General features: G+C 45.5%; 1 protein-coding gene across 1 annotated transcript in view; it reads right to left on the bottom strand.

Annotated features, from left to right (window-relative positions):
- GRB10 (growth factor receptor bound protein 10) overlaps window positions 1–26,184 on the bottom strand; it is a 582,611-nt gene that overhangs the window by 235,398 nt on the left and 321,029 nt on the right. The window contains exon 5 of the mRNA XM_086964958.1: window positions 24,918–25,059. Coding sequence (XP_086821084.1) covers window positions 24,918–25,059 — 142 coding nt within the window. The remainder of the gene's footprint in view (window positions 1–24,917; window positions 25,060–26,184) is intronic.

The raw sequence follows: 26,184 nt of genomic DNA, 5'->3' as shown, positions 1-26,184 counted from the left end.
GTTGTTTAGGCAGGCATGTGTCGCTGGTTCCACCGTGCCCAAACAATTAGGGATTCCACTGCTACCCCTTGCATCAAAAAGTGCCTATCTGGCACTTCATACTCCCTGTCTAAGTCTGTAAAACAAGTGACATGTTCCCTCGTGTAAAGGTGACCCAAGAGAGTGAAGCCTTATTCCTGCCAAATCCTTAAATCATGCAAATTCCCTCCATGCAGCAGAGCATTGAGCAATAATGTTGGAATTTCATGTGCATAGGAGTTTAGCATGCATTCGCTGCAGTGTCCTTATCCACAAACATCATAGGGCCCAGATTAGGACATCCAGTGGGAGTAAGCTGAAACAGCATAAGTCACGTGGAGGTGGCCATGGCCCACCATCACCATCTTCAATGGGGTTCAGGTATTGTAATTGTAATAGATTTTTATATAGCGCTAATCACCAGCAGGTCTGTAAGCGTGTTCTACATCTAGCCACCCCTGCAGTTGTGCAGCAAAAAAACAGCTCCAGTTGTGAACAGCCAAGCCCTCTCGTTGATAGGAAGTTGAAGCTTTATCACCAATACTGCTTCTGTCCTTGCTCCAAGTTAACTTCATGAGCATGCTATCTATCTCCTGGAAAGTCCTCCTGGGAATTCAAAAAGGTGGGGTAAAAATATGCTTATATTTCTTACCTGCCTTTTCAAATTCCCTGGAGTATTCCTAGGAAGTTTATTTTTAGTGCATTATCCATTCCATAACAGAGGTAGCGTTAACCAGAAATTATGTGAGAGGAGATCACAACCATTATGCTACCATTCAACAAAAATTCTTCAGTCCTAAGCATGCAGACACCAGGGCATGGTCACCAATTCAAACTATTCCTCCAGCTCATGCGGTCTCTCCGGGGCTAGCGGTTCACACACTAGGTACCTATGGGACTTATCCCAGTTCTCCTGTAGTCCGGATATCTCTACGAAGGCATCAAGGGCAAAGTTCCACCTCCGGACAACCTCTTGGACTTGAAAAAAATGCAGGATGTTGGAGTATAATAATTCGGGGAGTGCGGCTTGAGGGGTAGCATTTGCAAAAAACAGAGCATCTCATCAATGAGGAATATTGTTAAAACATTAACACCGGAGCAAGGGTGCACGTTCGCACAGGACAGTTTGCTGCTTCATGTTAATTTGCCCTTCAAACAAATGAATTTACATAAACAGTATTTTAGCAATCACTTGCCCTGGTCTTTAGTCTAGATTAATACATATAGTTTAGATCTCTTGCATGCTATGAGGCAACATCATCGTGCAGCATTTCAAAAGTTATTCTCCTCAAAATAGATTTACTGTTTGTTATTTACATACAACACTTGACAAGTCCATGGGGTCTCTGGGAAATGTCGTGGAGGGCGAGGAGGGTAGAGATCTTATATTACCACGTCGTTCACAAAACACGTTCTGGAATCTAAGTCTGTACGGCGTTGTGAGCTCAGTCATTTCTCTTGAGTCAATTTGATCAAGTCAGATGTACTGCTGATCACATTAGGGTCATGTATACTGCAAAAAAAAAAAAAAAACAGACCTCATCGCAGTCTCAAAAACAAGCTCTGGTTTATTCCAATTTGTGCGTTACTGCTGGATAATGTGACAAGCCTGTCTCGCGCTCGCAACTAAAGTACAGCTCGAAAAAAGGGGTTCTGCAGCTGGCCGTGCCTGCTTCGACTTTAAGATAACTTTTGATCACCCAATGACGTTCTGAATCTCCAGTCCGCTGCACCTAAAGTTTAGAATAAAGAACTCACTAAATGATAGGTGCAACGGTGTATAGCCCCCAAACCCCATGTTCTTGTGTGCTGTATATATATTACCTACTGGCGATAGCCAGTAGGTATATATAGTTAGGACCTAGTTTCCATAGGAAATCACCAACATTCTATTGGGAATCACTTTGGCGCCAGTTAATGAATCTACGTGAATTTCTCAAAGAAGATGGCCCGTTAAGCTCCGCTCCTTCCCTGAAAGTTTGAGGGGGGTTCGTCAAGTGGGGGCTGAGATAAAAGGGGGGTCCCAAAACGTGTTTTTTTCATGCAAATTTCCATAGGACCTTTAGACACGGCTACAGCTTGAACCACTGAAGGGAATTACACCAAAATTGTCAAAATGGTAGTGTCTGGTACGCAGATCACGCTTTTGGTAAAATAGTGTAAATCCCTCCAGTAGTTCCTGAGAAAATTAGAAGAGAAATCAATTATATATCTATAAGCGCGCACCCGTGCGCGCACCCCTGCAAATTTTGGGAATTTTTTTTGGGGGGGGGGGGGGGGGGGGGGCTTCTCTTTTATTTTAAAATGTTTTATTTTCATTTCGAGGGTGCCCACCCCTCGTTTTACTCCCGAGATTACCGCCGCGGCCCGAGCCTCCTCAAGATGGCCGCCGCCTGCTTGTGGGCGGGGCTGGGAGGACGTGGTTTCCGCTTCCCCCTGCCTGGGGGAAGCCTTTGATGCACCCGCGTAGCTAGGGGGGGGGTGGGGGGGGGGGGGGGGGGGGCGGTCCGCCCCAGGCGGCACAATATTGGGGGCGACGGCTGCGCAGCACTGGCGGCCCGTGGCGGGCCTTTATAATTTATTTGTGGACACTTCGTGACACTACAGTGTACCCAAATAAATTATAAAGTCCGCCGCCAGTGCCGCGCGGCCGCCGTATAAAGTGCAACCACACCTGCTTCTTGTAAGCTTAGCTCCCTGCAGCGCACGACGTACTGCGTTTGTGGGTCCATTTCCAGGGCCGTCAATCTTGTAGCGCACGAAAGCGCTACCAATGACGGCCCTGGAAATGGTGCTGTCCTGCCCCCAAGAGTGTTTGAGCATATGTCGCACCCTTGCCAATAACGAGTAAGGCCCTAACTTTCGCTGGTCCATTGACGGCTGCGCAATTAATGTAAGTGTGAAGCGGCACCTGGAGTTTGTAGGAGCTCTCCGGTTGCAGCGGCCGCCAGGAAATTGAAATTGAAATCAGGAAAGCTGAGTGGGCAACACAACTATCACGGAAGGCGGGCTAGACCCCCCAGGCGGCAAACTCGAATTGCCGCGGCCAGCTGTGACGGCCTGAGTCTGCTTGCAGCCAGCCTTGCACCTCTGCGGAGAAGAGTCGATGCCTTCAATTATAGAGGGCTGAAATCGCAAGGCCAGAATGGGTGAGCGTGTTAAGTTATGGGAGCCCGGTGCGTCTCCGATGGTCGCCTGCCTGTAATCAAAGTAATTGCAAGATACACAACACTTAACCTCTGAACTCGGAAAACTATTGGTGCTCCTAATACTATGGATGTCCTGTGCTCATTTGTTTGTCCAGATTTAAAGCAGTCGAGCAGTCAGGAAAGAGATTAGTAAAGCTTGTTATTTTCGGTTTGTCAGAGGCTGCAGAAGAAATTAAACCAGAACACCTGCTATGTTGGTGGTGGAGAGTCTGCACCTCGGATACATTCAGTACCCCAACGAACAATTATGTGCGCTTTGAAGTGAGGACACCGAATCTTGAAAACTTGATTAGCTGAAATCTACAGAAACGTCCTTTTGTTTGTAGTGGCATGGTGCGCACTGTCAATGAGAGTGGTGCAGATCTGAGTCCTCGTTTTGGTTAATAGTTCGATCAGCTTAGAAGGGCTCTAGATGCTTCAGTTTCTGGTGCTTACCAGAAGTTTTAACATCATTTTAGAGTGTCTTCTTGCTCAAATGGGTGTGATTTCTGATATTTATGTTTTCCAAGTCTTCATTGCTTGAGAAAAAGTGTCACTCAGTCGTTGGAATGTCACTCATAATTACACAGAAATTATGAAAATGTCACACTTGGCAATCTCAAACCTTGGCAGCTATGTCTCCCTTGCACGGCAAAAAGCGGGAGTGCTTCAAGGCGTGGGCAGGGAGTGGTTAAAAATCAACATTCGATGGGGATGAGAGAGTCTCTGGCTGGGGCCACAGCTTCTCTTGCCTGCACTCAGGTTACCTGCCAAGCAGCACATCCTCCTCAGTGTGTGTGCAGTGGTCGCCTCTGGCCAGGTGTCCCAGCACCTGCTTCGTGGGGGAAGTGCGAGGCTGCGTGGCCCAAATAACGGAGTCACAGCCGCCTTCGCCGCTTCCTTAAGGTAGGTTTGAGGCTAAGTTACGGAGCAGCAGGGGCACGGTGAAACCATCCTTCTCGGTTACTGGCTAATTATCACACGTCTTCAGAGGCACAATGGCCTGCCTCCTTTTGAGTGATGTGACCCTCTGCACCTGGGAGCTGAGACAGAGACCTGGAAACTGACCAGGCCTTGCGCAGATAGTTGGACCTGGACACCTGGAAAGAAGCACAATCCCACGAGCAGACATCCAGGTATTGTACTTTGATGCCGCCGTGAGAGCAGAATGAGATAGTGTGGTGTTTTTATTGTGTAAGGATGCACTTAGAAGCTATCGTGATATTATGTGGTTACACCGAAATAGTGTGCCCGAGGTTACTCCGATGCATTGTTCATTTATCAGGATAGAAAAGGGTACTGACAATTTGACATGAATTAGAATCATGATTCGGCTATGATGTGCATTGAGGGTTTGTGCTAATATTAGGCAACCAGGGTACGCTGAGCAATGTGCCATTATGATGCCATGAGAGGATGCGGATATATTATGCTATTGTTAGGCAAAGAGGGTGCACTGATATTCTGTGCTGTTCTGATGCTGTGACTGATATATTGTGCACTCATGATATAGATATATATATTAGCTTTTAAAAAACCAATGAAATTCACTGAAAAAACCATAGGTTATAGACTATATATAGTTAGGAATTAGCCTTTAAAAAACCTTGGAAATTCACTGAAAAAACCATATGTTTTAGCCCTTATATAGTTAGGAATTAACAAAAAACCATTGAAATTCCTCCTATATAGTTAGCTGGACATTTTATTGATATAAAACCAATGAAATTCCACATATAGTTAGTTGCACTAACTATATATTTCGCGCATCCGCAATCCAATGCTGATGATGTCACATATTACATCATTCATGACATGGTCAGTGACATCACTGATGACATCACTGATGACAGCTCATTTAACATCAATGATCACACCACTGATGATATACTTCATGTGATAATACAATGCACCTCCTTACACTCTAATATAACTTCTGTTACACCTAGTGTAAAATACAGAGTATCATTTTTGAAACTATTGGCACACCAATACCATTTACTACATACGCACTCACTGATTCCTATGTCTACACACACATTCATTCATTCATTCATTCATTCATTCACCCATAAGGTCACTCGTACATACAGTCACTCATCATTACAACACTATCATATGCACTCATACACCTATGCAGACACTCACACACTGCCACTCATCCATGGAGTTACTCACACACCTAGTCAGTCCTGTAAAGAATCAATCACACTTTGATTTCTTAATCTATACAGTTAAACACAGAACAGCTTACATTTTCACAGATATACTAACACATACTTACTCACTTATACAATCAAATCCTTCATCCATACTCTTATACATCCACTCATTCTTCAATATGTAAAACATATTTAAACTTTACAAAAACACACAGACACTGGATGATGTCATCAGTGATGTCATCAGTGATGTCACTGACCATGTCATGAATGATGTAATATGTGACATCATCAGCATTGGATTGCGGATGTGCGAAATATATAGTTAGTGCAACTAACTATATGTGGAATTTCATTGGTTTTATATCAATAAAATGTCCAGCTAACTATATAGGAGGAATTTTAATGGTTTTTTATATGTTAATTCCTAACTATATAAGGGCTAAAACCTATGGTTTTTTAAGTGAATATATATATATATATATATATATATATATATATATATATATATATATATATATATATATATATATATATATATATATATATATATATATATATATATATATAATCCCACTTCCAGGTAGCACACAATTCGAGAGAAGCCGCAGAAGCTGTAGTGAGGTTCATTTATTTAATTTCTCGCACCTTGCCAGCAGTCACGAACATCAGGTAACAGCATTTCAAACATGTAGGCCAAACGCGTTTCAGGAATAAGACTCCCTTCTTCAGTGGCGCATGCAGGAATGAGAAAGCGCTGATTGCATCACAGTTTAAAACACTCACCCGCCCTTGTGGGCGTGGCTCTCCCACAGCCTTGTGTTCAAGGCAGGGATCTGCCGAAACGCGTCGTCAGGGCTTTGGTGGTGTCTGAAAAATAAAATCAAAGCACCAAATTGGGTCTGCCTTGTCTTCTTTGTGAATCCAGCAGGAATTTGCAGTTGGAGCAAGCGCTGTTGAATATATATATATTTTTTTTATTATGAAAAGGCACATATATACACAAGTAATCTCTGGCACTAAAATGGACTCCTTATTGTGCAAATGTAAACGATGTAGTCCGGAAACCCTATGGTTTAAGAGGCTGACCGTGAGCCTCATTCTGTACACTTAGGTGGGCAGCAGCAAAATGTGACTACCACCAGAGCAAATCGACCAATGGACGCAGAGGGCGGACTTAAAGCTCTGGAAATATTTACATCAAATGCATTTATTAAAAATAAAAGGTCTTGGCTAACCTTAAAAGTTTACAGAATCAACCTACTTTTGGTATCGGAACACTGATGAAATCTCCTTTGGCCAAAAAGATCCCACCTCCTGGTGTAACAATGATAGTTGATCCTCCAACAACTGTAGTACAGATGGTGGTATTGGTGGTGGTGTCTAGAGTAACAGAAGTGTGTAACCCTGATGCACAATCTGTTATACCCACTTGTCAGAGGTGACGGCTTGCCATACAGGTAAATAAAAAGCCATATCCTGCCTCCTACTGGATGGCTGTGTGCTGAGGTGGGTGCCCTAAAGAGGTTTGGTGGCAGCAGAAGTGTTGGAGGACTTTCAGAATGGTGCCTTTGCTGTCCATAGGGCCTGTAGGAGCCCCCTCCTCTGTCACGAAAAGGCTGGGGAGCCTGCTGGCCTTGCAGATATGGTTGTGTTGGTGAGAGTGAAATCATCTACCATAGCCACGGGAAGGATGAAAGGAGGAATGCTGCTGGTGAGGGACAGTGGGCAATCCTATGAAGCAAGCCAGGACACTGCTGTCCCTAAAGTGCTCCAGTGCTTCATCCACCTAGTCACCAAACAGGCCCCTGCCAAAGTTCATGTGTATAAGGCTGGATTGGGCATACCCTAAAAAGCCTGTGGATTTGGGAGCCCATTGCTCTGCCAATGGAGTCAGCAGTGTCTAAGTCACACCTTATCGTAAGTTTTGCCACATCCTGGCCATTGGAGATGGCTTGGGTAAGACATGCTCCAGCTTCATAAAGGAACCACAGGGAGAACTTGCACTACCTAATCTCAACGTGTGGGAATAGTTTTCAGACTGCAGGGTCAGCTGGTGGACGAATCGTTCTTCCTAATGTGTCCAGACTCTTGGACTTAATGTCCGGGGAGGGCAGTGGGCAAAGCCTCTGGGTTGACCCTCACTGAGCAAGTCTGAACCACTAAACTCCCTGGAGTGGAATGCTGGAGCTGGGCGATGGTGGTGGGCAACTTGGTGGTTTACCGGAACCCCTGAACAGGGCTTGGACCAGGCCCCCAACAGGATGTCAAGCCCACAGCCCATGCTCCCATTTAATGAGGCACTTCTTGTCCTCCCTGGCTGAAGTACCTCTGTCAGTAAGTTGGTTTTTATTTCCACCACCGTATATTAGAGGTCAAGGGGGTCAGCCGCAAATTGTCACCGTAGCAAAAGTTGCATTCTCCTCAGTGGCCGAAACAGGTGGAGTGACAAAATCAGTGTCAGGAGAGGCGTCAAGCCCACTGAACTTACCCAACTCATCATACCATTTCCCTTCTAGGAAACCCTGGGCAATATCAGCAGGGTCAGAGGCCCCATACTCCACCTCCTCTTCAAATTTGGAACCCAGACACAGGTGCTTCAGAGGGAGTCGGTTGAGTGAGGATGTGGGACATCGCTTGGTAAAATACTTGAAGTTGGGAAGGAGTCGTTCTGGTGCCTGGGAAGTGCAAAAACTGATCAAGCGTCAGCTCTGCAGGTGAGGTTTGTTGGAGCAGGGTCTAGAGGGTGATCTTACGCTCCTATCAAGGATTCAGAAGGGTACGGGGAAGTCAAATGATGCTTCCACTTTATTCCTTAGACTTACAGGACGGAGATTTGGACTTCGCAGGAGACCAGTCAGGAGAATGGCTCCAGGAACAAGCCTGTGAATGGCTGCAGTACTGAGACGGACCTCTTGAACGACACTGTTTGTCCATGAGGAGCTTCATTGCCCTTTCATAATCCCCTTTCGGTGCATTGAGAGCTGTCGGAGTAGGCCTCCAAGTTGGGGCCCGACACAAGGCACCAAAGCCAGACCATGTGGGGTATCAGTCACAGACATCTGTGTGTGGCATTCTCAGCAAGGTTTTTATCTCGTAGGTTTCTATGGAGACTTCTTTCCCAACACACTGGAAACAGAGAAGGACTTGCTAAACAAATGCAGAGAAAAAAATGGTCGAATGACTGAGGTATTTCTCCGGATTCGAGACTGTGTGCAGAAAGAAAGGAATCAGTCAGTGCACTGGAGTGGCACCTATAAAGCCACAGCACACATCACATCCGGTGCAGACGAAGTTGATGCAGAGGAGTCGGCGGCATCTTCCAGCATGCAGAGGTACTGCTGAAGATTTCCCGGATCCAGTCCAACGTCTGGGGACTATTCGGAGGCAAGAAACTTGTGCTTAGAAGTCTCCTCCAGAGAAACACATACCTACTAGAAAACAATAAAGTCATCGTACCCTATTACAAAACCTTCACGAGTGGAGTAAAAATTTGTGTACATTCTACATTTGGGAAACTCCTCTTCACAGAATGCCAGGAAGAATACTAATATTCTCTGACTGTCTCAATCATGCAGCCTGATTTTTATACATGTCCAAATTTGGTCGGAGTGTGCTATTATCCTGGTGTAAAGTTCCTGACGGGATCTGCTTTCTGAAGAATGTTATGGTTTATTGACCACACCTTTCGGGAGAAAAAGGCTTGTTTTGACTTGCATTTATTTTTAATATGCGACGCCTCTTCACCCACTGTAACTATGTTGCAATGCCCCAAGATATGGTGTACATTACAATGCTAGTGAAGAGATTTAACATGTTCCCAAATAAACATTCCGAGCGACAACATTGACAAGGCACAGCATTTCACCGTGACTTCTCTCGAATAGCTGGAGAGCCCTATCATAAAAAGGACAGTAAAGTCTGAGAGGCATGCTTCACGACTAGTAGAACTAGCAAAACATAAAAGTTGGAAATATAAAATACTTATGAGTTCCTTCAATGTACAAATGGCAATCAAAGAACCACATACACTCCAGACCATATATTATGTAGAGGTTTGCCTGTACTGTAGATTTATATTTCAGTAAAAATATAGGGATCACTTTTACAGCACTTAACGGGTTTACAGGTGCACATCGGGCAGAAGGAAAATATACACCAAAAATAAATAACTAGGGCTGATGAAGCGAGACAGGCAAAAGTCATTTTATTTCAATGGGTAAAGAAAACTACTTACGAGAGGTCTGACATTTTGGAAGCACAGATCACTAGAATACTTCTTACCTTTCAATCTTCCATTTAAATCAACTAAACCCCTGTCTGGTGCATTACAGTGAGTCCAATTTTTTTGCAAGTGTGTGGGGCAGGAGGGGAAGTGGGGAGAAATGGTCGGAATTTCATACCTACAAACATTATTCCGTACTTCTGCGATTACGTTTGAAAACAAAAAGGGGAGGGGCATTGTGAAGCCAAACATGTTGACGGATACAGATTCTCTCCCTGTCCACAGCCACCTATCTTGGTGTAGCTAGGCTTTCAGTCTAGCTCAGTTTTCATGAGCGGAGATTACCTCATGAAGACGCATGGAAAGGACTGAAATGGTCCCCTGTTTTGCATGCCCAAAGGCAAGCTTTTGTTTGAGTTCTTTCTCATGACTGATCACAGCATATCAAGCTGGTGGTCAGCCAGGATCAGAGTGATTTGCCCCTGCTAACGGCGCTTTCCACTAGAAGTCATTCAAAAGATCAGCACCCTGACCTACTTGGCAGTGGAGCAGCTGATGCCATGTGTGGAGAAGACTTGTGCTCAGACTGTCAGGGCTGATCTCCAAGGACGCTGTGCTCCCACGATGGGACAGATTGATCAAACAAAAGTCAATGAGGAGGCATGCCCATCAATATGATCGCTCTCAATTACAGTTTTGCACATTATCCCTCTTCTGAATGCTTCGTTTGACAGATAATGAAACCCAATCTGCTCTGGTTGCCAAGAATTCATAGGAGGACACCCATATTAGTACATAGTACAGGATTGTACTGATCTTACTCTATCACAGGCTCACGGATTTCAAAATGTTCATGACGGTGTGCATCCAACAGAGTGCCCTTAGACCTTCGGCGAAGACAAATGTCTGAGCTGCAGATTGGTTGCACTTGGTGAAGTACAGCAGTAATGTGTAAATCAGGCAAATTATTAAGATTGTAACAGAATAATGTTAAGCACTCACTGAGACATGAAGGACCAATGCCTTCAAAGGACTATGGTGAATCTGCCAGTCTGCACTGAAAAACCAAGCATGTAGACCAGGATTAAGCATTTAATCTCAATGCATGAATTCGGGCTACAAAAACTAATACAGACACAGCAAAATAATGATGATCTAAATAAACTAACCATGTGAATGTGAGGAAGAGTGCTAGATTAGTAATGTGGACTATACGCAATAAAGAGACCCGGAATAACCAGCTCTTGAACAAGGTCATCCAATTGGAGGATGAAAATCATGGGGGTTGGAGGGTCACATCGAATTTTGGCCCTGCTGAAAGGTTCGAGGACAAACCTCTTAAATCTTGGAAGCCTGGATTCCAAATATTACTAAATGTGCCTTCCTGCACAAATTTTGAGAGCACACTTTGGCATTCTTTGTATGTGAGGTGTAATGAACAGTCCAGCCTAGTTTTTTTTCTTTTACATCAACACAGAGCTAATCTCGGAATGACCCTGTAAACTGCAAAGAGGGGGTGGGGGAGGGGGGGGGGGGGGAGGGGGGGAGGGGGGAGGAGCTTAGCGCGCATCCAAGATGGTTGCGTGAGCACAGAGCTCCCTGGACCCTCTCCACTCTCTGCAATCTATCCTGATATCCTGAATTCTTGGCCGGATCTTTTGAGATGAACCTCGACTGAGTCCATAACTCTTTTCAGAATTTAAAATCGGACTTGGGCAACCGAAACTACATCGATCTGAACTTTTTGGGCCCACCTGGAGGCGAGCCGGGGACTGGGCGATTTGTGGATCCGGGACGAAGTTGAACAACAACGGCAGTGGGGTCTCCTTGGTAGCCCTATCATAACTTTCGGTTTCGTTTCTGGATCCCGGCACGGTCTGATTGAGAGACCATTTCGCTCGGCTGGGGGCCAATCCAGCCTCCATTTAATGCAAGCACTGCTTTAACATCACAGCCTTTTGGATCACTTTCTGACTTTGTCTTGGCCGTACGAGCCAGCTTTTGTGGTCTGTTGGTGCCCGGCCTGCCGGCGGCCATTTTCAACAGGTCTCGCGGGCCCCTCCGGGGCGCATCTTCCAACATGGCTGGCAGGGGTGATGCTGAGAAGCGGAAGACAAAGACACCTCTTCATGGGGGACCGGTCCAGACAAACGTTATGGACTGATACACTCAGTCCAAAGGATTCCCCTGACTCTCCAGTCGTACCCCAGAGGACGCCAAGGAGGGCCCGTCCGCTCCCGTTGATCTGTCCCTGCAGGACATTATGGGCACCATCTCCAAAATGAAGGAGACCATCGGCCAGCAATATGAGGCTCTGGCTCGTAAAATCGACACGGTCGCCTTTGATGTCACCTTTATCAGGGCCGACCTGTCCAAAACCAATGAGAAAGTGAAGTCATTGTACCTGAAGACTTCCAGCCTCACGGCCGATGTGTCGGAACTCCAAACATAACTTGGCCATCTGAAATCGGCCAATGACTTGATGTCTCACCGGCTGAAGGATTTTGGGAACAGGGCGCGACGCAACAACATTCGCGTCATAGGTGTTCCAGAAAATCCCGAGACTCACTCGGTGGATCTCCTGGTGGAGGATCTCGTCCTGAACCTTCTTTTCCCCTCTGGACTCAGCAAGTTTTTCGCAGTGGAGCGTGCACATCGTGTTCCGGGTGGTAAGCCCAAGCCGGGCGCTCCTCCACGGCCTATCATCGCAAAACTTTTCCACTTCAGAGACCGGGATGAGATCCTGCAGGCATCGGTAAAATTTGAGAACTCCTCTGTCAATTTTTTCCCGGACTTCACTCAACTTGTCCAGAGACAAAGGATGGGTTTTCAGGGGGTAAAACGACGTCTTCGGGACCTGGGACTAAAGTATGCGATGCTTTTCCCTTCTAGGCTTCGAGTGGAGTATGAGGAGCGGACCTTCTTTTTCGATCGACCAGACAATGTGAGTGACTGGTTGGATTCCCTGCCTGGCCAAGGCGATCGGACGGAGCACCCTGGCGGTGCAGAGGGTGGTGAGCCTACACAGAAGTGACTTTTCGGTCCCCGACCTCTGAACATTGGACTTTTCTCAGCTGGGTTCTTTTTCTTTTTATAGTATGTTTCATTGTTGTCCACATCCGGGTGGCGGGTGGTGACGGGCCTCTTTCCTCCTCCGGGGTCTTTTTGTAGAATTGGGCTGTTTGGGCGACAGGCACACTGCATGTTGGGGTGGCTTCTTAGTCTACTGCAGGGGTGCAGGGGGGGGGGGGGGGAGAGTTGTAACGGGTGTTGGTTGGGGGGTGGGATGGGGTGTTTGTGTGTGTGCTTTTCTCTCTCAAGGCGGCAAATTGGTTTTTTCTTTGCTTCAGGTGTCCTGCTCTTCGTGGGTTGACTCGTGCATCACTTGTGGGGATGGGGGTAGTGGGTTGAGGTTGGTATCTTGGTACGTCAATGGATTGGGGGATCGTATAAAACGGGGTGTTGTACTGCAATATTTGCGTCGTTTGTCTCCTGATGTGGTACTCTTGCAGGAGACGCATCTGGTGGGAAATATGTGTCCTGCTATGAATAGGTGGGGCTACCGATTGGTTGCTCACTCGGGGTTCACCACTGGCTCCAGAGGGTTTAGTATTTTGATCCGGTCTTCTCTCCCTATAGAGATTGATAATGTTATCCTTGATGACAGAGGGCGCTACCCTGCCCTCACTGGTAGGTGGGAGGGTAAGACTCTTTCATTGGTTACTATATAAGTTCCCCCGGGTCTCCAGACCTCGACTTTCTCGGATGTTGCTGGAGCTCCCTGACAGTCTTCTCCTCATGGGTGGGGATTTTAATTCTGTGCTTTCAGGCGGTTTGGATCGCCACCCTCCCAGGGATCTTCCCACTTCCCAATCTTGGCTTGGTGGGTTCATAGACACCTTTGGTCTGGTGGACTGCTGGAGGTTAATGCATCCGTCGCAATCTCAATACACCTTTCACTCCGGGGTTCATGGGAGTCTCTCCAGGCTTGATTACATCCTTATGCCTGCTGTCCAGTCTTCCTACGTTAGGGAGATCAGACACTTGGCCCGAGGTATTTCAGATCATTCTCCTGTGTGGCTTAGTTTTGATACGGGGATACACGCTGCAGGGCGGATCGCTCCTATCAATCCATGGAACTTGCGCAACCCCAAGTCCCGTAGCAGCCTGATAAAGTCCCTCGATCACTACTTCCTGGAAAATGAGGGGTCCGTTTTGTCCTCTGTGTCCCTGTGGGAAGCCTTCAAAACTTATTTGTGGACAGGCCCTATCTTTAATAGCGGAGACCAAGAAGGCTAGAAATAAGGAGGTTGGGAGTCTGGAGGCCGAAATACTGGAGTTGGAGGCTGATCTAGACTTAGGCGTCACCCAGGAGAGACTCCACGTCCTTAGTTTGAAGCCGTTTGATTATAAATCACTTGTTACAGATGCTGCCAAGACAATGTATAGGGAACAGCAGGGTAGATTGTATGATGTTGGGGATAAGCCGGGTAAATTGATCGCCTGGCTTGATAAAAAGGAAAGAGCGAATCGCGTGGTCCCGGTGATTCAGACTTTGGATGGTATGTGCGTGACTGACCCTGGCGAGACTGTGGAGTGTTTTGCCGATTATTTTCGTTTGGTCTACTCCCCGGTGTCCGTCAGACGAAGAGGACTCTCGTTTGCTGCTGAGGTACATCGCACTGCCGTGTCTGTCTGAGGAGGATCGAGAGCGCATGGAGGCCCCTTTGTCGGTCGACGAGATTGCTACCGCAATCCGTTCCCTCCGTTCTGGTAAGGCTATGGTCTGCCAATCGAACTGTATAAACTGCGCCCGGACAAAGTCGCGCCTTATCTTCGCGCAATGTTCAGGGACTCAAGTGAGCTTGGCACCCTCCCTTGTGACCAGCGTCTGGCTACTATAGTTGTAATTCCTAAGGAGGGCAAGCCTCGTGATCGCTGTGAGTCGTATAGGCCTATTTCCCTATTGAATGCAGAGCCGAAGATTCTTGCCAAGGTTCTCGCTAATCATTTACTCACTGTAATTTGTGACCTGATCCACCCGGATCAATCCGGTTTCATTCTGCACCGGAACACTGCTCTTAATTTGCGGCGCCTACACGGCGTTCGCTAGGGCGGAGTCTCTTCCGGAGCCGGCCATCTTGGCTTCCTTGGACGCCACGATGGCCTTTGACACGATTGAATGGCCATATCTTTGGGCCACTCTGGGGAAGTTTGGTTTCGGTGCAGAATTTATCAGTTGGGTTAGACTTTTATATACGGATCCGTTGGCTCAGGTCGTCGTTAACGGCAAAGTGTCCCAGTCCTTTGCTCTCGGGAGGGGTACTAGGCAGGGATGCCCGCTGTCCCCCCTGCTCTTTGCTCTTGCTCTAGAACCACTCGCAGCCTGTCTCCGATGGGAGCCATCGATAAAGGGCATTCAGTGGACCCCCGATTTTGAAGATCGTGTCTCGTACGCAGACAATATCCTCCTGTACCTCACCTCACCTCACCTCTCGTAAATCCCTTAACGTCCTGTTTGAAGTTCTCACTTCTTTCGGTAAGAACTCTGGTTTGATCATTAATTGGTCCAAATCGTGTGTGTATGTCATCTCGGGCGGCCTTCCGCCCCTTGCCGAGTAGGTTTCTGATTCAAATCTCAAGTACTTGGGAGTCTATATATCGTTAGACTCAGTTGCCCGCTACAAGCATAATCTCCTTCCTCCTCTCCGACGATTAAAGTTGGACGTGGCTCGGTGGCGTAGATTGCCGCTGTCGCCACTCGGTCGAGCGGCTCTTTTTAAAATGATGTCTCTGCCCCCATTTCTCTACGCAATTCAAAATTCTTTTGACGTCATTCCGGCGGCTTACTTTCGGGAGGTGGAAGGTTTGCAGAGGAGGCTCGTTCGGGACAGTCGTGCACGCATCGCTCTTGCAAAACTAACTCTCCCCTAGTATGACGGGGGCATCGCGCTCCCGGACATCAGGAGGTATTATTGGGCCTCCCAGTTGTCCGCCGTCAACCATGCTACGTATGCACCCGGTCCGACTCCTGCCTTCGAGATGGACAAATATCAGTAACTTTAATAGAGCACTCTACTCTCGGACGGCGGGGAGGAACCTAACGGGACCCACTAAGATTGCGGTATGTGTGTGGAAGGATGCCAATGGGGCCATGGGATGGAATGATAGATTGACGCGAGCGACCCCTTTGTATGCTTCTGAACAATTGGGATGCCTCTGGACAACAAAAGGTTTTGAGAACTGGGATATGATTGGTATTAGCAGAGTGGGTGATCTCTGGGTGAAAGGCGCGGTGAAGACCTTTGCGATGCTTCAAAGTGAGTACGAGTTGGGGGATCGGGAGTTCTTCAGGTATGTGCAGGTTCGCCACGCTTTGCTGTCTGTCTTCACAGCTGGTGTTACGGTTCCTGAATGTTCCCCACTCGAGGACAGTATACTGGACGGTCATCTGCCAGATAGTACGATCTCTTTGATCGTTAAGAAACTAATCAACAATCGGGCAGATCTCCTTGTGCGTCTCAGAGAGGTCTGGACCGGAGACTGGTTGGAGCTGGATGACGAGAGCAGGATGACGAGGACTGGCAGTCCGCCTTGTCCTCCCCGAAAGAGGTCGCCATTCCTGCCAGTCTGTCTTGGCCAGCTCAAAATTCTTCATCGTGTGTATGTTACGGTTCCTCGTTTGGTTGCAATGGGTTTTTCCTTGGATGGGTTGTGTAAGCACGGATGTGGAATGAGTGCCACCTTTCTCCACATCCTCTGGGAGTGTCGGGAGGTGGCGGCGTATTGGCAGCGGGTGCATGCGGTCATGGAATGTGTCACCGGGGTCGCTCCGCTGCCTGAGGCTCGTAGATGTTTGTTGAATGTGTGGGAGCCGAATGATTACAACGTTGCTCAGGCCCGGTGGGCGGCACTGGGGAACATGATCGCAAAAAGAGACATTGCGCAGTTGTGGGGTTCCCCACGGCCTTCCACCGTGTCGGTATGGAAGGAGAATATGGACTGGTGCAGGTTTAGAGAGAAGACGGTTTATTTGGCTAGGGGCAAGCCTAGAGCGTGGAGTAAAATTTGGGGTCAATGGAACGCCTAACGAGGGAACATCTGCACACCCCCCTTTGAAGACACTCCGGACATACCACTTTCCCCCTGATCCTGAGGTTCCTGAAACGATTTACTCCTTTTTCCTATGGTCTGACTTCCCCACTGCCTCCCCCCCCCGATCATCTTTCTTGCCCTCCTGATTAGTTATCCGGTACTGTAGGTCCCCCCCCCAATCGGAGCTCGACATTGTCTAGAATGCCTCGCGCCTTGAGTTTTGTCCCTTTGTTTTCCTATGTTTTGTTTCTAGAAATTAAAAACATCTATATCCTGCCTACATCCTGTGTTGCCGAAAAGGTATCCTGTACTATGCTGGACCACTAGAGAGCGGTCGCTGCTTTGTGAGTTTATACAATTGCTTCATATGTTCTAGCGGCCGGCCCTTGTGGTCGTAGGCCCATACTTGTAATGATATTTTTTGCACACTAAAGTTTTTCACACAAAAAAAAAAAACTGCAAAGGGAAAATAACTATCTTTTTCGGCCACAACTATGTGAGATCTTGTCATAAAAAGTTTAACGGCCAGATTCATGAAACGAAAATCGGCTCGCAAAGGGCCAGATTCTGAGAATCTAGCCCTTTGCGAGCGCAATTTTTGCATTTGGGATTCATCATCCTAAATGCAAAAATCGCGAATAGCAAAAATCGCTAAATTGCGAGCAATTGCATTTAAGGAATCTATTTGAGATTCCTTAAATGCAATTCATTAACCATTTTTTATTTGCGAATTCGCAATTTTTGGCCGCTATTTACCGCGAAGTCTGACTTCGTGGTAAATAGCGAAAACTTAGAAAAATGCACTTTAGTGCAGGTTTCTAATTTGTATGTTACACACACACACACGTCCTTTGGACATGTGTTTGCGCAACATCAGTCTACATTTTCATTTCAGGGGTGCTACAGGGTGTCCTTTGGACACCCCTGGCACCCTTGAAATCACATCCTTATTTGCGATTAGCAAATTGCTAATCGCAAATAAGGAATAACTCCCCATTCATTCCTATGGGCCTAGATTCCTACAGCTTCCTTATTTGCAATTTATTTTGCGATTCCTACATGAATCCCGTTTTGCAAGTCCTTAATAGCGATTACTTAATAATCGCTATTAAGGACTCGCAAAACGGGACGATGACGAATCTGGCTGTAAGTGCTTAGGGAAAGTGCAATGCAAAGTCCTCCTGCTTTTTTCCCCAAACCTTAGAAAAATGCATAAAGCAAGCAACTTAATTACTCTACTATGTCTTACCATCATTCCGGCATAGCCATTTCTATAAATTGTGATGGCTAAACTGTGCAATAATAATTTAATGACTACAGCTGCCAATCGATACAGCTTAATTTCAAGAATCCACAACAGATGCAAGTTTCTAAACTCGCAACATTTTGCGCTCTTATTTTTGCAAGCTTGCATTCTTGTTTTAAAAACATCCAATGGGTTCATGGAACATGGAGAATGGTCCATCTTTCAAAGGCAGCTCACGGAGCAAGACATTTAAAGCTCCAGTATACGGGGGTGATGCAGGTGAAAAATATCCACTAAACCCCACAAGTTGACTACTTACTAGTAACACGAGTAACTGAAAATGAATACAGAAAGTCAATATGAAAGAAAAATCTGTTAAACCACTTCGGTACAAAGAAACTTTTATATTCTTTATCTGGATACTTGCCCGAGTTTACATTTTAAGGCTGAGAAATCAAGCTGCATTAGAACATATGAAAGCTTCATTGACCAACAACAAAAAACACATCTTGTGACACTGCTGTGACCTGCGGTAATACCCTGCCAGCTTCCCAAATATTTGTAGCCATTTTACTGTAAATGGATGGCTGTTTTAGGATGCAGCCAAAGGCTGAAATTAGTGGTTGCAGTAAATTAAAAGCCATTGCTCTGCTCTTGCTTAAGGCCAGTAAAGGAACGTTTTGATATTAGGTTAGAAAAACTAGGTCACTTGGCTTGTCCAGTAACTTCCCACACTGGCTTCTAGTTTCCCGTCTGACCTTTACAGCCTTCTCCACAAGAGGTCCTGTAAGCTGCAACTAGGCTTGCCACAAGAGCAGCATTTGCAGAACGTGCATCCTACAATTAACATTTATGGGAGGATGGCAAGGACCAGAGTAAAGCCAGGGTTTCAATTTCGGGTGAAAAAGGCAAAGGACATAAGACAGGTCATCTTACATGCCTATCTTGGTATAATCTTCATATGGTGGGACGGTTTCACTGCTTCTGGCTGGGATTTTCCCTAAAAGATCTGAACATGGTCCATACTTGAGATTTTCTCTCGGACAGTTGCTGAATAGTTCAAAACTGAAGCTGCGGTGTAAATTGTATTCACCGGTCAAAATTAAAAAAAAAAAACTTTTACTTCAGAAGCACTGGCCAACCTTAGAGTAGCCAAATAGCAAATGTGCTAATAACGCACACTTTCTTTTTTTAATGCTGTAATAATGGTCCCCACAAATGAAAATGCACTGGCGTTTTAAGAGGCATATAAGTCTGGAGACTGAAAGGGCAAGGCCACCCCTACAAATCTTGCATTACTTTTAGTTTGGAGCATACCAAATATCTCAAAGCTCCATTGAAATTAGAGGCCAAGACGTGCAGCTCTGGGCTTCAGCGCACAGAGTAGAACAGCCCACTTTCTCCTTGAAGGAAACCCTCTACACCAAAGGCGTGCTAGGATAATGCAGATGGGACTGAGCTGCAGGTTTGCTTTGAAGTCCTTGGCAACATAAGTACATTAAAGGATCATTCCTGATCAATTCTGTACAGGAAGTGACCACAGGGCACAGTGAAGTACCTCATTGGACATCATAGATGGGGTAACACAGTTTACATTCCACAGGGAATAATCAATGACTATCCAATAATTGAAAACCTCATCACATATCAAAGAGCTATTTATAAGAAGAGAGGGGAAAAAGGAACACAAAACACCCACAAATAAACCTGCATTATCCCAAGGATGAGAAGCATCATAAAGTATCAAATGGATCAGCTGTTTTATTTTAACGTTGCCTCAGAAAATTTACTCCGATAGGTAAGGAGGGAAACCTTGTGAGCAGAAATGAGAAAGTAACAATAAGCTGGCATGGAAGTAAAAAAAGAAAAACTTAAGAAAAAAAACAGGTAACCTCATGAGCTAAAACAGTGCGCTCCATGGGCATCTACAAAGGATGCCCCTATGGACTCAGCGTGGTAGGTCAATGGTAAATAAAATGCCAGTTGGGTTTAGAGGAGCGTCAAAATAGAAAGGTATATTTCCCACAAAAGTGCCAGATCCCGAAATATACCACATAGGCACCTTTACTACAGCAGACCGATTTCTGAGAGTGAGCCTATGTGTGGTATACGTAGAACTGCTTACACGCTAAACTGAAAATGAACTGGCATCACAGCAGGAAGACTACCGCCGCTGCAAGATGCCACAAAGCAAATGCCCAACAAAAGAATTTACAGCAAAACTGGCTCTGCTAGTTTGAGGTGTGCAAGGGCACAAGATTCTGAAGATTGGAGAAGAAAACTTCAATGGTCCCTAAAACGATTGAGGAGGTAAATTAATTACATATGCGAGAATACGCTGAACTTTTCAGAAAAGTAAGTGCCACAAGCTCAGCCCTTCAGAGCGGTCAAATCTGAGGCAGAAGGACATCAATGGATCCCTGCCAAAAAACAAGTATTGAAAATGCAATAGGTCTCACCTTTGATTCAGTTAAAGCCATTTGCTTTGCTAGTGGTATGGCAAAACAAAGCAAATGGCTTTAACTTTCTGAAAGGCAAAACCTATTGCATTTTCAATGCCTCCAGGTGTTTATAACAGGCTACAATTGAGCACTTTGGAGTGGAGGCTGCAGGCAGTACAACTTTTACACCTCGCCTGTCTGTGGGTCAAAAGGGTGTTCAGATTACATGACCATTCAAATATGGCCTTTGTGCAGAGCACAAAGAGCAATGGTCCAGCATTGCAGTTGTGATTCTATGCAAGTGTGTGTGAAGGAGCTACTTATCGGTCAAATCAACAAGGTGAAAGTTAAATCATTGATTGTAGTTACTCATTTAGCTTAAACTGCTAACCATTGACAAAACCCAGTCGGGGACGGCATGAGGCGGCTGCGTTTTCTCAATGGTTGTTAGCTGTTAACTGTGAGGAGGGGGGGGGGTGTAATCTGCTTAGGGGCCTTACATGTTCCTATTCTGCCCGGGGCCCCATATATCCTAGGACCGGCCCTGCCTCTACCATAAAGAATTACGAATTCTCTTAAAATGGATGACTTCGCTTTGACAAATTTTGGGCAGGATGTGGTTCCTGTCTGTAATTTAAAATCACTCCCAGCAGCGCTCTCCGCCTCTTCTTATTGCCTCGGATGGTGCCAGCCCAGTTACAATCTGCTCTAATTGAATGAAAACAGAGAACTAGGAGCGCTCAGTAGGGGGCAGATAGGGGAGGGCAGGAGGGATGGGTGGGGCACCCAATGTGTACTTTGCATCATCGGAACGCTGAAACCTCCAAAATTCAAGCCAAATAGGAGTCAAAAATGAACTACTACGTCTGTGCATTCGTGACATTTTTCAGGGAGTGCCGAATGTGTGCCACTGTGATCCTCTACAAGTTAATCAGCGGAAAGGTCGGGTGGCGTTTAAAATTTGGGTGGCGGGCGCAAGGGGTCTCAGACACGGTCACTGTATGAGGGAGCCACGGAGGGTCCTCCGAAGTAACATTATTCACCACTAAAGGCGGAAGTCTTAGGATGGGGAGGTCAAAAGAATAATTCCCCTTGGGCGAATTAGCATAAACAAATAAGTACTAACAGTCAGACGATAAACTCACAATATAGCAAAACAACAAGGAAGCAATGAAGGTAATAAAAATTCAATACACGTGAAAACACTGGTAAAATTAAATCTTTGGACAATTTATTAACATACATCACAATTTGTTAAAAGTAGGGAAACATATACAGGACGCAACGATATTAAATAAAATCAACATTCCAATAAAAGGAGCTACAGGAAAAAAAGGACTAAACTCAAACACCACAATTATGAATTTTCCTTCTTTCTTGTTCCAAATTCACTCCTTAAGCAGACGCGTTTCGGCGTTATAGTTAGCATAAAACCGCCTTCATCAGGACCATTGTACAAATGTTTCCCAATATTTCTTGGATAAAGACGTATTTCAAGGTATTATAAAGGGTATGTTGCCTCCTTATAATTTCCAAAAGATATTCGTCTCGCGAATAATCTTCTTGTAATGTATAAAATTCTGATTAAAGATATTTAAAATGACACGAACATGTCAAAGTTTCGAATTCGGCCAGCATTTAGCATGATAGCTTAAATAGAGAGAATATATAGTAAAATGGCCCAGCACGCGGTAAACACAGAAAGGATACACGTAAATACGGTTTCCAGATAAGTTCAAAGGTGGTAAACCGATGTATTGTCCCAGGATACGGGAAACGTCAAAGACACGAGACTTTGATTTCTGTGTCAAGCCTTATTAGTTCAACTGGGTGGCGTCCCGCGTGGAGTACTATCGTCCTTTTTATGGTAAGGCTTGCCATAAACCTTTATAATACCTTGAAATACGTCTTTATCCAAGAAATATTGGGAAACATTTGTACAATTGTCCTGATGAAGGCCTTTTTATGCTAACTATACCGCCGAAACGCGTCGATGCTTAAGGAGTGAATTTGGAACAAGAAAGAAGGAAAATTCATAATTGTGGTGTTTGAGTTTAGTCCTTTTTTCCTGTAGCTCCTTTTATTGGAATGTTGATTTTATTTAATATCGTTTCGTCCTGTATATGTTTCCCTACTTTTAACTAAATGTGATGTATGTTAATAAATTGTCCAAAGATTTAATTTTACCATAGTGTTTTCACGTGTATTGAATTTTTATTATTACCTTCATTGCTTCCTTGTTATTTTGCTATATTGTGAGTTTATCGTCTGACTGTTAGTACTTATTTGTTTATGCTAATTCGCCCAAGGGGAATTATTCTTTTGACCTGTGTCAACTTTGGAACCCTATCCCTTTGGTCTTGGGGTCCCTCTCTCTTTTATTAGAGTTAGGATGGGGAGGGCCAAAGCACAGGAACTAGCTCCCCCATTGTGGTCGCGAAGTGTACGAATAATGTTGATGCTTTGCATCCCTCGACATTCCTGAGCCCCGGTGCCACTGCACCTGCTGCACTACTAGAAGCTATGTCCCATCCCACTAAACGGCCTATAGGAGTGACTCTGGAATAGTGAGGCTAGATTCTTTAATGAGGTTTAACAGTTTTCCGCACATGGCTCGTTTTTCCAAACAGAATGGCCGCCTTTTGTCATTTTCTGTAAACTCTCACCCCTACCGGCCGGGGAGAGGGGGTGTGTCCGGGGTGACTTTAAGCAACCCATAGTGGGGGATTGTAGGGCAAGAACAAGACCCGCTGCTGCCGGAGATTGTGGGACATCCAAGTCATAAATCCGCACTAGATTCCGAGCAGAAATACCCCACGGGGCCCTCTTTACAGCGTTGACTGTCGTGGAATCAACAGTGCTCCCAAGATATAAACACGCACCCTTACACAGGCACGGTGATATACAGCGCCTATATATATGGGACGTAGGAATGTGTAAATATATACATAATACAAAAAGTGTGCACAGTTCCAACAGGCTGTAACAGCAAGAAGGTGTATCTTGGATTGGTTAGAGATCCTTGTGTTCCGTAAGAAGAAATTGTGGCTGAGTCGCCCAAGTTCCACCAGTAGAAACAAGTGGCCCACTCTCCAGCCACACGTGTTCCAAAATCCCTACCTGCATCAAGCGATCCTGTGCAGATCAGCGTTCTCTCGGTCTTGACCCCTTCGCCCATCAATATGTGAAGCCACAGGAAAAGCTTCGCCCATAGCTCTGGGGGTGTTTAATTAATAATACTAGGCCCGGCAAAGACATGCATCGCCCTGGAGAGGGCAACCCACAGTCCAGTTCCCTCTGCCTGTCCTTTGCACACAGTTGTGAACTTGAGTCCAGCCACTGAATGCATATCCGGTTCCACCTGGAGCAGCCGTGGTTACTGGGAGTGTTCCTGCCTGTAATGGAGAGCGCTAATAACAGCAACAAACTTGATAACATCGCCCTTGTCACTTCTAAGCTTTGTAAATAATAGGCGTTACGGTAACTCAATTTAAAGATAACTGACCGACCTCAGAAGGATATTCTGCCCATGACATCCGATATCAGCAATGAGTGTTCGAATCTCTCCAAGCCACCTAGTACTAGGATTGTGAGGTAGTTCCGCTCAGCCCCGTTTGTCGGTCTGCAACCCACAGCAACGTACACCACCTTACCTACGTTAGAGAGCTCCGGTCCTCTTGGCCGCCGGTCTGTTCACGTGGGGTCGGCTCTAAACACCAACAGGAAACTTTATCACCGCGCCAGCTGAAAGTTCCGCCACAGCAGCATTCCCATAGGACATTATTTAACAAGCAAAACAAGTGCGGTACCGCAAAGGCAGACGCTTGTTTGGTTTCGCATTGTGCTTTCACATAAAGTGAAAGCGCAATGCGAAAGTAAACATGCGGCTGACTTTGCCAAAGCCGAATGCAAATAAAAAAGTGCCTACCGACTAATGAAGGAGATAGTAACACGCCGCCAGTAAATAATCCAATCCCGGTAGGCGGGGCCAAAAGGAGACAAGGCCGCAAAAAGGAGGGACTATGAAGCCTCCTTTACAATCAGATGTCAGCGTTTTGCATGTAAGATGACGCTACCCAATTAAAAAGCTGGGCGGGGCTTTAACTCCGCCTCCGAGAGCTTAGGAATCTGTATTGATTCCAAGAAGCTAGCGAATGCAGAGCAGCGCATGCGCGCTGCTTTCGCCAGCCGAGACCTAAAAAAACAAAAAAAAATACCCATTAATAAGACCATTCTGGAAGGCTAGAATAAAATTAAGATTTTACTTTTTGGTTCATTGCCAGTAAAAAGAAATCAGACTGTCAGTGGCAAGATGCGCATGCCAGTGCAGTGGATAGAAGAAAAACATTTCCCCTCTGGTGTGAACTGTAGAGAGCGATTCAGGATTTTGATAGGTCTTTGAACGGGACCAGACAATGGGAATCTTACTAAATTTAAATTCAACCGGAAGAAACCACCACTGGGTTTACTTTGAATGCAGCAAACTATTACCTGGCCAACAAATTGTAAAAACCTTTAAATAAACCGAGAACTGACACTCACATGTTTGGTAGGAGGTTCACTTTGAGGTAATGAGCTGGGTGACAGAACTGGAGAGTTTGATTGACTGCAGAGCTCTGGAAAAGGATTTGGGATAGCTGGCAAGGACGATGTTCGGAACTGCTGTTCCTCTTCTTGGAGACGTCTGCAATAATAAAATATAAAAAAGATCAGGAACCATGGAATTCAAAAGGACAATCTCAATATCTAATGCAAGAGTCAAGTGAAAAATGTCAACAGCCTTAGGATCACTAAACATCATGGAGACAACACCCAAGAGTGTAGAACAACTACTACCATGCAGTCCTAATTCACCAAGAGGCATGATGGAAAATATTGTCCAGTGCAGGAAGAGCGGAACCCGATTGCAAAATATTTTTGATAGCCATATCAGGCCATGTTATACAGCAGTGCAGCTACTTTCCATCACTGCTGAAAAGGTTTGAAAAGAAACAGAAAGTGCCACGACTGTTAACATTGTTCCAGTCATATAGTTTTTTTTGCTGTGAGAGGAAGGGTCAAGCAACAATAGGGGTGGGAGCACAGGGTAAGGCACAGTGGGATGAGATGGGAAAAGAAAGGGGGGAGACCGGGGAAGCAACAGTGTTAGAGGGATAAGAGCAAGAAAAAAAGCAGATTGTAAGGGGAGATGGGCTGCAACCATGCTATGGAGTGCTACAACTTGAAGGGGAAAAAATGGGTCTCTAGAAGCACGCAACCATTGGAACAAAACTGGCCACTGACAGAATGCAGTAATTTAGTCTACGCTCCATGGAAAGGACAAACATGAAGAGAAAGTGAAAACAGCACATGCTGACCAAAGAAGCAAGGAAATAAGAGTGAAAAGGATGTCAACCAATGGTAAGTAATGGGCTGTCTCTATACAAAATGCCACTTAGGTCACAGTCCATTTGTAACAGCCAATCCAGGCAGTCTAAACTTGTCAAGTTTCTTATGCCGCCTTTGCATGTACAATATATGTAGCATGCACCATACATCCATTGTATGCAGAGCCAACGCTGAGATTACAGCCTCAGCATACATTTTTTTTGCAATTAGGCAATATTCTTCCAAAATTAGAATGACAAAATCAATATAATGGCATTTCAAAGATTCAATGTCTCAGGAAATAGAAGAGTCAACACAAACCGAAATGGTTTTAAAAATCCAATACCTCCCACCTCCTAATTACTAGTACTTGAAGCAGTTCTTGGCTTTGACAACTTGAGCACCATTGAACAATTGAGTGCACGAACAGCAACCTCCATAA

The sequence above is a fragment of the Lissotriton vulgaris genome, chromosome 4_1, assembly GCF_964263255.1.
Source record: "Lissotriton vulgaris chromosome 4_1, aLisVul1.2, whole genome shotgun sequence".
NCBI classification, from domain to species: Eukaryota; Metazoa; Chordata; class Amphibia; order Caudata; family Salamandridae; genus Lissotriton; species Lissotriton vulgaris.
Note: the sequence above shows the minus strand (reverse complement) of the source record. Positions and strands in the feature narration are given on the sequence as shown.